Source organism: Haliotis cracherodii, unplaced genomic scaffold (genome assembly GCF_022045235.1).
Source record: "Haliotis cracherodii isolate W230 unplaced genomic scaffold, xgHalCrac1.p SCAF_3, whole genome shotgun sequence".
In the NCBI taxonomy this organism is placed as follows: domain Eukaryota; kingdom Metazoa; phylum Mollusca; class Gastropoda; order Lepetellida; family Haliotidae; genus Haliotis; species Haliotis cracherodii.
Genome location: NW_027266286.1, coordinates 46,195,806 through 46,208,166, shown reverse-complemented (window position 1 = coordinate 46,208,166; position 12,361 = coordinate 46,195,806). Strand labels below are relative to the sequence as shown.

Sequence of the window (12,361 nt, the reverse complement as noted above, 5' to 3'; positions counted from 1 at the left end):
CAAATACGTTATATCCGTATTAGCGATATTGTCTTTGTTCCACCGGTGAGTCAGCGTTAGCCGTACTATCTCGTAGTATAATTGAATTTCTGAAGACATCACGATACAGTTTTTGCGATGCATCACGTCTGCACTAGCGCTTGATAACAGCCTTGTGTTTGGGCGTTTCAGTGGTTTAAATCGCTACTCTTGATATTGTTGATTAAACTTTGATACTATGAACAATATAATGTTATGTGAGAGGTTGACTTTAGAACGGTAACATACTAATAGTATATAGGATGACATAAACAGAGCAATGAGAAGTTCGTCCAGATTAGTGTATAGGCAACATTTAATAATTAAAATAATTACATTCAACAACTCCCCTTTTAAGTCCATTTTCCTGACTTATAAGTAAATGCAAGAACAATCGGCCGGAATACAATGTATAGTTCTTGTCCACTTCCATATGACTATATAGCATACAATAAGCTATCGGGTCCCGTTTAGATCGGTTTGGGTGGCAGCCTAGACAGCCAAAGAATAGTTTCATCTTGGAATCTCCCATATCACTGGGAATCCTCTTCAATTTAAATGGAGTTACTCGTTACGATTCCGAACCTTCACGTGACTGTGTTTATGAACCATTGTCAAATAGTGGTGACATTAAATCTAGGAAACAATACGCGAAATCGCGCATGCACAGAACGGAAAATTTGGTCAAGACATTAAGTAATCCGCATGCGCAGAACGATTGATTTCAGTACTTCCGCTAAGCGCTTCGAGTGCAGCGTCAAACGCGGGCCTGTAATCTAACACGCGGGGACTGACCAATGAAATCTGAGAAGTAGAAATACCGGTAGACGCTGTTGCTTGATTGACAATGTCAATCAAGAAAGGGAGGAGCTTAACGCTATCGTTCTCTCCCAGTAAATTCCGATGTCAAATAACGACGTTATTTGGACGGAAAAACGATGGTTTGAAAACGTCCAAATAACGTCGTTTTTCCGTCCAATGACCATATACGGAAAAAACGACGTTTTCGTGTTTGCAGTGATATAGTTTTTTCTGAATCATTTTGAATAAAGTCTTTGAAACTAAGGCATTTAGAAGTTATACACATAAGGAAGAGAATTTATGGATGTCAACTTCTTTATCATGAGGAACACGTTTCGGAGTATAATTATGCTTACTCCTTCATCAGGTGAAAGTACTGATGAAGGATTAAGCATATACTCCGAAACGTTATGTTCCTCATAATGGGGAAGTTGACATCCGTAAATTCTCTTCCTTATAATTGAATATGCAACCTTTGTTTATACTTGCCGTCCCTGATGAAAACAAGCTACTGACAGTAAAGCTCGGATTGTATCATTAGTTCTGGTCTTCTTATTCTTCATGCCGAAAACCCGGGTTCGATTCCCGACATGAGTACAATGTGTGAAGCCCATTTCTGGTGTCCCCCGCCGTGATATTGCTGGAACATTGCTAAAAGCGGTGTAAAACCATACTCACTCAATCACTCTTCTGATTCTACTTTACACAGACCAACATAGCCTAATAATTGGTATTTATGATGTAGTACGTGTTACTCCAGTTTTTATCATTATTGTATTTTCCCTTTCCATAAATTCCACGTTTATGATCTGTATATAACAGATATATTATCAAACCAAATTTGTACAAAACGCTTAATCTGACAGGGATCAAATATCAACAATAAATTATCTAAATGTGGTATAAGGAAATGACAAATAATAATGGCTACAGTCACTCTGACCAGTGACAACTTCAGCCTTAGCCACGTTTTGTCGTCAACGCACATAGATCACGTTCAACTGCATCCTGTCAGAGGTGTGTCAGGTGTCGATAGGGGACTGCATGATTCACTTCGAGTCATTTGATATCAAGTTTGCTGTCAAGCAGGATATGAGATCTCTAATGTGTGTACATTGTATGTATGTATACATGTGTAATATAGTTTGAATTGCCAGTTTTTATTTCAAATTTGAAATATATTCCAAATTCTGATTGTGAGATGTCGGTACATTCGAGATAACGGAGTTTGAGATAATGAGATTCGACTGTGTATACAGAGGACAGTGTTGTGTCCCGTCGTGGCAAAACAATGTTCACTCCATTAATTAATTGGTTCACCCAGTTCCGTTGATTAAAATGAACATGTATCATATTCTTATCAGACGTTGAAAGAAGGTTTTGTCATTTACTGACACTGTTTTGCATTCAGAAGTGTGGATTTCCTAGTCAATAGTTGTTAAACAGTACAGTCATAAATAACTCGAAAACATGTGAATTGTAACAAAGGAACCAATTGTCATGGTTGACAAATCGAGAGATTTGAATTTATCCACCAAGGAAATATACATGAATGATCACATTAACAGTCTCGGCAGGAGTTGTTGACAAAAAAGTAATTTCTAATTGTTGTGGGACAATAATTGTTAACTGGCCACAATGATCATGAAGAAGTCCCAGTAAACACGGTTTTCTAACTCAGATTGCATCACACAATCCAATTATGTTTACAACGGAAAAAAACAGCCCGCAAAAGAGAGACAGAAAACACTGGATTTATAGATATGAATGACGTATACAGCAACATTGATACGAGGAATGGTCAAAAAGTTCTCAGCTTAACAAACAAAACCAACAATTGTGAAAGTGTTCTTAAATATATTTTTCAACATAATCTCCCTGCTTCTCATATCGATAAAGAACCCTTTTAATTCCAGTAAGGGCGACGTTTCTGAAACCACCCACTAAACCCTATTTACGGCAGTTTTGTGGTCATCGTTGTAAACATAGGGCTTTCAACGAAGGTGTTTTTTTCAGTTTTGGAAAATGGTGGAAATCACTTGGTGCCAGGTCTGGCGAGTATGGTGGGTCAGGAAGCTTTTCGAACCCACATTGCCGTGCAGCAAGAGATTTGAGAAGAGGCATTTCTAAGACTTTCTAAGCAATCATCCTTTACATCCAAGAATACAGTGGCCATAACTTTCTTCATTGATCTTGAAGATTTGAATTTCTTTAGTGCCGGAGAAGTGTAATGGGGCCATTCCATGGATTGACGTTTCAACACGGGATCGTAGTGGTAGACCCATGTTTCATAACCCTTTACTAATCTCTTTTTTGAATTTGACGAAATCATCATCAATAAGCTCATTTCATCAGGCAATGTCAGTTATATTTTCCTTAAGATCAGAAACTTTGGCACCCTACGAGCAGATGTGTTATTCATCTCTAAATTTCATAAATAATATTTTCAATAGATCAATGGTTTAGACCTTAGTCTTCCTCAAGTTTAGCAATGGTGTCTATCTGACAGTAAAAGGTTTTCTGCCTCCTTGATTGAATCTTCATTGATGGAAGTTGAGTGACGTCCAAACCTAGGGTCATCTTCAGGGCTTGTTCTCACAGCCTTAAACAAAGCTGCCCAACGTTTAACAGTGGAATAGCTAAGACACTTCTCCTCACACACTTGTGATATGCAGTCATGAATTTCTTTGGGTGTACTTTTCTCAAAAGTCAAAAACTTGATGACTGTTTGGTACTCGTTCTTTTCCATTTGTGTGGAACCCCTGTCACGTTCAACTTATATACAAACGGTCTCAACAGATCAAATACACATGCAATGAACGACTCAAACAATGTACTATACTAACTAGTTCACTTTGTAATGGCCCATAGTTGAAGGGCAGCCAGGATTATGACTTTCTGACCTTCTCTTGTATTACATGAAAATAAAACAGAGGAATCACTGTGTACCTGCCAAAGAGTTATACACATAAGAAAGATGTTAACATAACTTAACCTTACAAAATGATAAGTATCTCCATAGCTAATAAACAATAATCAGAATATTAATTCTAAGCAGATCCATATGTGTTACTATTAGTGTACTGTGTGATGTTATGTTTAAACAAAAACATATACATAACTTGTTGGCGGCTTTCATCTTTCTATTTGCTGTGGACATGTCCGCAAATACGCTCTCCAACAAAACTAGCGGTTCATGAAATATAAATGTTATAATCGGTCGTCAAAAGAAACATCAGCTTTGAAAAAGGTCTGCCAGAGATAGAAACGATTCGGGTACAATACCAATGCCGCAACACATCAGAAACATTGCCTGTATACCATGCTTGCACGTGGGTACGGGTTATTGTTAATTTTGCACGTCAGTTGTCAAATCGCTCTTAACCATTGGTATTGTTACGTTTCATCGACCGCAGTAACATATGTAACCCTAACAAACAGTAGACATTAGAACATGCCAGAAAACTTTTATTTGTTTGGCTGCATTTAAGACATGGAGCATAAAACCATATCAGTCGGAGCAAAGGAGGAAGAGCCTTTTCGGGGCTATGACCACGGGGACTCTTTTAAAGTCACTGGACTTGTGGATTATTACTAAGCACAGCATTTCTGTGGACATTGATGGATATTATTACACAAGTATCCATACTGACTCCATACCATATGCTGCTGTAGCCGCATGCAGCTCGTGATTTATGCATGTCCAAATGAAATAATTCTCTCCCTGTGTGTACTCATACTCAAGGAGTTTTTCACATCCAACAAAATACGGCATTGCCTGCTATTTACTAAATTGTAGAGGGCGTCTTATAATAACTCGCCTTTCTTCTCGAAAATATGTATGTATGACTTTCACTTTTGGCAACATATTCAAGATTGAAAACCACAGAAATAATTCTCTTTTTTTAAAACGGAGTGTGTTTGAGAATTGGCATTACCCCTCAGGTCACAATGTCCGACATTTTGCATGTACAACAGTATTACATCATCATAGTGAAGCGTAGATCATTTTCTCAAGCTATGACGTTTGAAAAAAACAATTATTATCTGTTTCTATCAATTGAAATGCAATGTTAATTGAGACAGTACAAATAATTGCACCTCTTGTTCATGGTACTTTTCGTTAAACCCGTGCTGTAATCACAACAGCGTAAAACAATACTCTTCATGATTACAGTATATCGATCGTATACATTGCAGTGAAACCATGATGTACCACATTCTTCATTGAGCATGGTTGGTACATCCCAAAATTGTATTGTAGATGCCCTCCTTAAAACATATTGAGGCATTTGGGGAATATTCATTTATTGAATGTGCGTACGGACCTTTCGTTACACATCTGTTAAGTTGCAGATTTATCAAACCTCGCATTATTAACCCATGCGGTCTTGAATAAAGCTCCGACTAATGTCCAGAGTGATTCTAATGTGCATATCGTTATAATGTTACAGACTCACGATCACAAAGCGTGACGCGCGTGAGCTGGGTTTATCGCAAGCTATGAATACAGTTTCAACTTGACGTAGGAGGAACACCTTACACGATATGGTTACATATGCTGTACAATTTAACTTTCTCTTCTTGGCGGACATGATTTTCTATTTATTACTGATCATGAACTACGCCTTTCAACTCGCTGGTGTTGTTTTAACATGATTACAATCGTGAAACAGGCCATGCCTTGTCAGGGGAATTGAATGTCGACCCAGACGTAAAGGCAAATAGTCCTTTGTAATTATCAAAAAACTTTAAGTCTTTTGTGGATGTAACAATATTTGGACGGTCCTAGCTAGGTCGTTTCGGACCAATGCTCTCCCTTAATGAACTACATGTATATGTATAAGGTTGATATTGTCATGTCATGATTACCAGCCTAATGGTCAAATGGTCACGCCGAAGACCCGGGTTCGATTCCCGACCTGGGTACAATGTGTGAAGCCCATTTCTGGTGTCCCCCGCCGTGATATTGCTGGAATATTGGTAAAAGCGGCGTAAAACCATACTAACTCAGTCATGCATGATGACCACTTTAAACAACACGTAGTCATGTCCAGGCTGACAATGAGGAACTAGTCAGTTGTTTGTTTTCTTCAGTCTGGATTACAATTTGCATTGTATTGTTTATAGTTTACATAGTGTCGGCTCATGCAGCCCCTCCATAACTACTATGAAATGCATGCTTCTGGTGTGTTTTGCCATTCAAAACGGGAGTCCTGTGTGTCTTGTGTCATTTCTGTTGGTCAATATTAAAACCCAAATTACACATGTAATACACATGTAACAGAGTCAGAAATATATTCAAATAGTTGTACAGCATCTGTTTCAGATTTCTTGTTTAAAGTTTTAGCCATTTGCTGAAGGCTCCGAAAACTGACAAATAACAATTACACAACAGTTTGTTCTGCAATGATTTATTTTCAAGCATCGGATAGATACACTGAAATATTATATCACTTGTAGCACTAGTGTTGAAAGCATCTACTCGTCACCTACAACAACAAAAAACACATTGCATATGAGAAAGACAGAAATTGCACGAATAATTAGAGAAATCACGTGATATATTATAAGAAATTACCCGTATCCAAAAAGAACAACACCCACCCTGTGAGAAAAGGTCTTCCATTCCTCGGATGAACTCATCATGACTGACAACTGAGTCACCTGAAAACACCATCACAAACAATGAATGCCAGACAAAAACGACAGGAATATATTCAAATCCATACATGACTCTGAAACATATGTATTAGAATTGAAGTTATAAAGCAGTTTAATAGCAAGGACCCATGAGACTGCCATGATGACGGGTTGACCACTCATACACAAGTTAATTTCAGACAGGAATCTCAATAGCATATTTCATTGTGATAAAAACATACACATGACAGGTTGAAATCATTACATCTGCTATTTCGTTACTTGCCATCTATGTCAACCAAGTTCAGGATTTGTTCCGCATCTCGTTTGTCGAATAGATTCTCAGCTTCTGATTGGTCAATGTTGCCATCCTCATTCAGATCAGCAGAGGCAAGGTCATCTTGCACATCTTGGAAGATTCAAAGAATCGTGATTTAATAAATTGCTATAGAATACTGTAGTTATACAGCTATATATTATCGTTTCCTGTTGTGAAAACATACAAAACATACGTGATTAAATTGTATGGTTCTGTAAAATAGATTCAAATAGTATGAGTTGTTGGTTCGTTTGTTTGTTGTGCTATATAGTCAGCAATATTCCTATTTAACGATGTACATGAGCCGTCCTAGGCCGGACGAATAAGTGGTTGTCGTTATGTGCAGCGGCTCATGCCGACGTGGTACGATAATTGCAGTCAAGCAACTGATCCAGTTTACGCTTAATTTCAACTGATTAACGAAATTGGTCGTTTCATGACAATTATATTGCAAGGGTAAGTCATGTGTTCACGTGAACAAGTCAATATGGTGCATCGGATAACACTTTGGTCAGTGGTTCGTTCAAATTATCCTCCACGTGTCTATATAAAAGAGTATAAAAGCTTTGCTGAGGCCTTGAATGCTAAAAATATATGTGATCACACAAGTTTCAAGCAACAGTCGTCACATGACACAAATAACATTTGTTATTGTCATAGTTGTACATGATTGAATGAGTAAGTGTGTGCATCACGATTTAATGCCATATTGGTCATATGACGACTGTCAATATGTTTGCGAATAGTTTTCATCGTTAATTTGACAAACAAAAGTTGTATAGACAGCAGTTGCAGATCGGATGGTTGTCAACATAACTATCCTCTTACCTCTCTTTCCTCCTAACAGTGCCACTTTGGCAGCAATGCCAGCTACTTTGAGAAGCGTTCTGCCTCTGATTCGGAGCCATCTGCGACGTCGACGACGACGACGGAACAGTCCTTCCGTGGGGAGAACAATCAACGCCATCAGGAGGAACACCACGAGCAGTCTCATCTAGAAGCAAAGAACGTCAAATAAAGCAATCAGATTCATAGTAACAGAAAAGTAACAGTAACAGTATTTCAGTTATACAACGGTGCTAAATTGGCGCTGAAAGAACGCCCAAACTGATGCATGTTTCGAGAGCTGACAACTAATGTCTGTGACGGTAACCAAAAAGTCCACCTGTATTTTGACATGGAAGATTGGGGTTATGTTTTGTTTTAAACTTCGAGAATCAAATTTCAAATTCGAAATCACACTCATACGCTTTCAGTTTTGAGTGAAATTTTCATTTACGGAATTTGCGCTGATTTCTTTAATCTGCAACAAGAGGAACGTTACATCTGCCATACGGACTAGAGTGACAAACAAATGCAGACATCTTTAGGACTGGTTCTACATCTGTTAACCTATATGAGTACAATTAACGCAATATCATCAACGTACTTTTAATAGTATCTACACACAGTAACTTACCTTGAGTAGCCTCTCGAAGTCAGATGCCAGGGACATGCTTGTTGACTTTATATAGAATGTATGTGATCATTGCCACAGCTGAGGTGTTTGACGGGATCAACGTTGAATAATGTATTCCACAGCACATCAGACACCAGAATATGTGTGGCTGTCCAATCAGCGCTGAGTAATTGATAGCAAGATATAACTATCAATTAGGGTAAGTTACATTTCCGTGTCAATATGACAAATACGAGGCGACGTAACCGATTGGGTGGATATGACATACATCTGGGGTTCTGATTAATATAATGAAATGAATGCTTTGTGTTATAAAACCACTGTCTTGAGTTAGGAGAGAGGGGAGTGAGTGAGTTAAAATTTAACATCGGATCAGCATTATTCCAGCCATATAGCGACGAGAGGGAGGAAGAGAGAGAGAGATGGTGGCGATTGAGGGATTGGGTGAGTGCAGTTACCGGTTTGTCTGGTCAGCGCTTGATTATATACAGATCGCTGCAATACAGGTGGAAGACTGTTCCGCTTAGAACATCCAATAAATGAAAAATAACATTCCTAGATGTTCTTTCACAAAATAACATACGGTTTCTGTGAAATTAGTCAACAATATATTGTCGCACTGACATGTCACATGCTAATGACATTAGGTTTAACCTGTGGTTCACATGCAGCAACCCATACCAAGCTAAACCCATCTTTTCACGTCAGTGCATAAATCATATTCTGTTTATTATGGCCACCACATCCTGTTAGAGTTGTGTCTGATGCCAGCCAGTGAGGGTGAGAATGGGTGAACGGGGTTCACATTTAGGATTTACAAGTTTGCAGTCCCAGAGTGAGTGAGTGAGTGAGTGAGTTGTGTTTAACGCCGCTTTAACAGTATTCCAGTTATATCACGGCGTGTCAGCTTAATGTGGGAGGAAAGCCCGAAGTGATGCAGGTCTCAGACGTTTACCACTTCGGTGAAACCCACGAGCACGGGTATGGTGCTGACAAAGCTTGAAACATAATTGGGGCGAACCGGGATTCGAACCCACAATCATAGGTTTCTGGCGTGTCCATGGGACGCAAATCTGCACAGCGAATCGCAGCGCCTTAGAAGACTGGGCCACCCGTGCCCCCTGCAGTCCCAGAGATCAATCTTTGTATAATCATACCGATATTTCCTATGGACGAGACAAACAGACAGAGAGACAGAATTGTATTACACTTTTACTCCAAGTCGTCACAAAATTGTAACAAGTACAATACATGTATGACCACTCCGAACGGAGTTCGGAGAGACTCTTCTAAAGTGTATTTACCTATTTCACATATCAAAAGAAAACAGAAGCTGATCAGCAGCTGTGTAAATCACTTTAATTTTTGGGTAAAATGTCATTGCAGGTTTTGGTGGTAAGAGGACATAAAATTTTATCTGTAAACATATAGGCTTGTATTTCCTGTATATCTCATGATCACGAGTTGATACAATTTGAGAAGTGTGGCATTTGTTAAGGAAACTACATCGCTCAACATTATACACAGAACAATTTAAAATTATAGCATGGCATTCGTCTTCCATAATGTTCAAACACTGAAAACACTTCCTGCCCTCAGAATTCGAAGGCATGTTAATATACCGTCCTAGTTCAATTTGGATAGAAACAATATCAACATCAATTTTTAGCCAAAGCGGTAGTTAAGTTATATAAGTCTTACTTTAACAACACCGTATCCTAATGTCACCTCTAAAGGTATATATTCAGGAGAGGGGTTTGGAAATTAATTTGTTTCAGCAAATACTGGCAAATATTTATTTTTGCTTCAGGTTTTACAAAAACAAGTATTTGTTTGATGGACACAAAATCGTCCATAGTGTTATATATATTAACGGCGTCTTTGAAATATCCAAGGATTGAGACTCTACGAGGGATAATGGCACACTATATGTCTCAGATAAATATTATTCGAGAACACTCGTTCGGCGTTTTAATCTGAGCCGAAAGACTCTGTCACGTCACTATACACTACACAAAAGGAGGAGTGATCAGCTTGGAACCTTGCTTGATATTTATACATAATCTCAGTGATAATAATTTATACCTGTCTCATATTATCTTTGTAAACATTGTATTAGTGCTACGGGATTATAGACAAAACCCGTTTAATCGGATATATTGAACAAATGGCATTTGTGCCAACGTTTAGCTACGTAAGGATATATTGAAAGATATTGTGTACCTACTGTGTGAAAAAACAATGTTTTCGGCCTTTTCGGGGCTATGACCATGGGAACTTTTTTAAAGTCACTGGACTTGTGGATCATTACTAAGCACAGCATTTCTGTGGACATTGATGGATATTAATACACAAGTATCCATACTGACTCCATACCATATGCTGCTGTAGCCGCATACAGCTCGTGATTTATGCATGTCCAAATGAAATAATTCTCTCCCTGTGTGTACTCATACTCAAGGAGTTTTTCACATCCAACAAAATACGGCATTGCCTGCTATTTACTAAATTGTAGAGGGCGTCTTATAATAACTCGCCTTTCTTCTCGAAAATATGTATGTATGACTTTCACTTTTGGCAACATATTCAAGATTGAAAACCACAGAAATAATTCTCTTTTTTTTAAAACGGAGTGTGTTTGAGAATTGGCATTACCCCTCAGGTCACAATGTCCGACATTTTGCATGTACAACAGTATTACATCATCATAGTGAAGCGTAGATCATTTTCTCAAGCTATGACGTTTGAAAAAAACAATTATTATCTGTTTCTATCAATTGAAATGCAATGTTAATAGAGACAGTACAAATAATTGCACCTCTTGTTCATGGTACTTTTCGTTAAACCCGTGCTGAAATCACAGCAGCGTAAAACAATACTCTTCATGATTAGAGTATATCGATCGTATACATTGCAGTGAAACCATGATGTACCACATTCTTCATTGAGCATGGTTGGTACATCCCAAAATTGTATTGTAGATGCCCTCCTTAAAACATATTGAGGCATTTGGGGAATATTCATTTATTGAATGTGCGTACGGACCTTTCGTTACACATCTGTTAAGTTGCAGATTTATCAAACCTCGCATTATTAACCCATGCGGTCTTGAATAAAGCTCCGACTAATGTCCAGAGTGATTCTAATGTGCATATCGTTATAATGTTACAGACTCACGATCACAAAGCGTGACGCGCGTGAGCTGGGTTTATCGCAAGCTATGAATACAGTTTCAACTTGACGTAGGAGGAACACCTTACACGATATGGTTACATATGCTGTACAATTTAACTTTCTCTTCTTGGCGGACATGATTTTCTATTTATTACTGATCATGAACTACGCCTTTCAACTCGCTGGTGTTGTTTTAACATGATTACAATCGTGAAACAGGCCATGCCTTGTCAGGGGAATTGAATGTCGACCCAGACGTAAAGGCAAATAGTCCTTTGTAATTATCAAAAAACTTTAAGTCTTTTGTGGATGTAACAATATTTGGACGGTCCTAGCTAGGTCGTTTCGGACCAATGCTCTCCCTTAATGAACTACATGTATATGTATAAGGTTGATATTGTCATGTCATGATTACCAGCCTAATGGTCAAATGGTCACGCCGAAGACCCGGGTTCGATTCCCGACCTGGGTACAATGTGTGAAGCCCATTTCTGGTGTCCCCCGCCGTGATATTGCTGGAATATTGGTAAAAGCGGCGTAAAACCATACTAACTCAGTCATGCATGATGACCACTTTAAACAACACGTAGTCATGTCCAGGCTGACAATGAGGAACTAGTCAGTTGTTTGTTTTCTTCAGTCTGGATTACAATTTGCATTGTATTGTTTATAGTTTACATAGTGTCGGCTCATGCAGCCCCTCCATAACTACTATGAAATGCATGCTTCTGGTGTGTTTTGCCATTCAAAACGGGAGTCCTGTGTGTCTTGTGTCATTTCTGTTGGTCAATATTAAAACCCAAATTACACATGTAATACACATGTAACAGAGTCAGAAATATATTCAAATAGTTGTACAGCATCTGTTTCAGATTTCTTGTTTAAAGTTTTAGCCATTTGCTGAAGGCTCCGAAAACTGACAAATAACAATTACACAACAGTTTGTT

The 12,361-nt window shown here is 38.4% G+C and overlaps 1 protein-coding gene across 1 annotated transcript; it reads right to left on the bottom strand.

Annotated features, from left to right (window-relative positions):
* Window positions 1–6,223: 6,223 nt before the first annotated feature.
* On the bottom strand, window positions 6,224–8,276 carry LOC139475836 (uncharacterized). The gene is made up of 5 exons (XM_071259035.1): window positions 8,241–8,276; window positions 7,610–7,775; window positions 6,749–6,871; window positions 6,427–6,486; window positions 6,224–6,311 (listed from the first exon to the last, which is right to left on the bottom strand). The coding sequence occupies exons 1-5, from the start codon at window positions 8,274–8,276 to the stop codon at window positions 6,301–6,303; spliced, it is 396 nt and encodes a 131-aa protein (XP_071115136.1). The 3' UTR covers window positions 6,224–6,300.
* Between the last annotated feature and the right edge of the window lie 4,085 nt (window positions 8,277–12,361).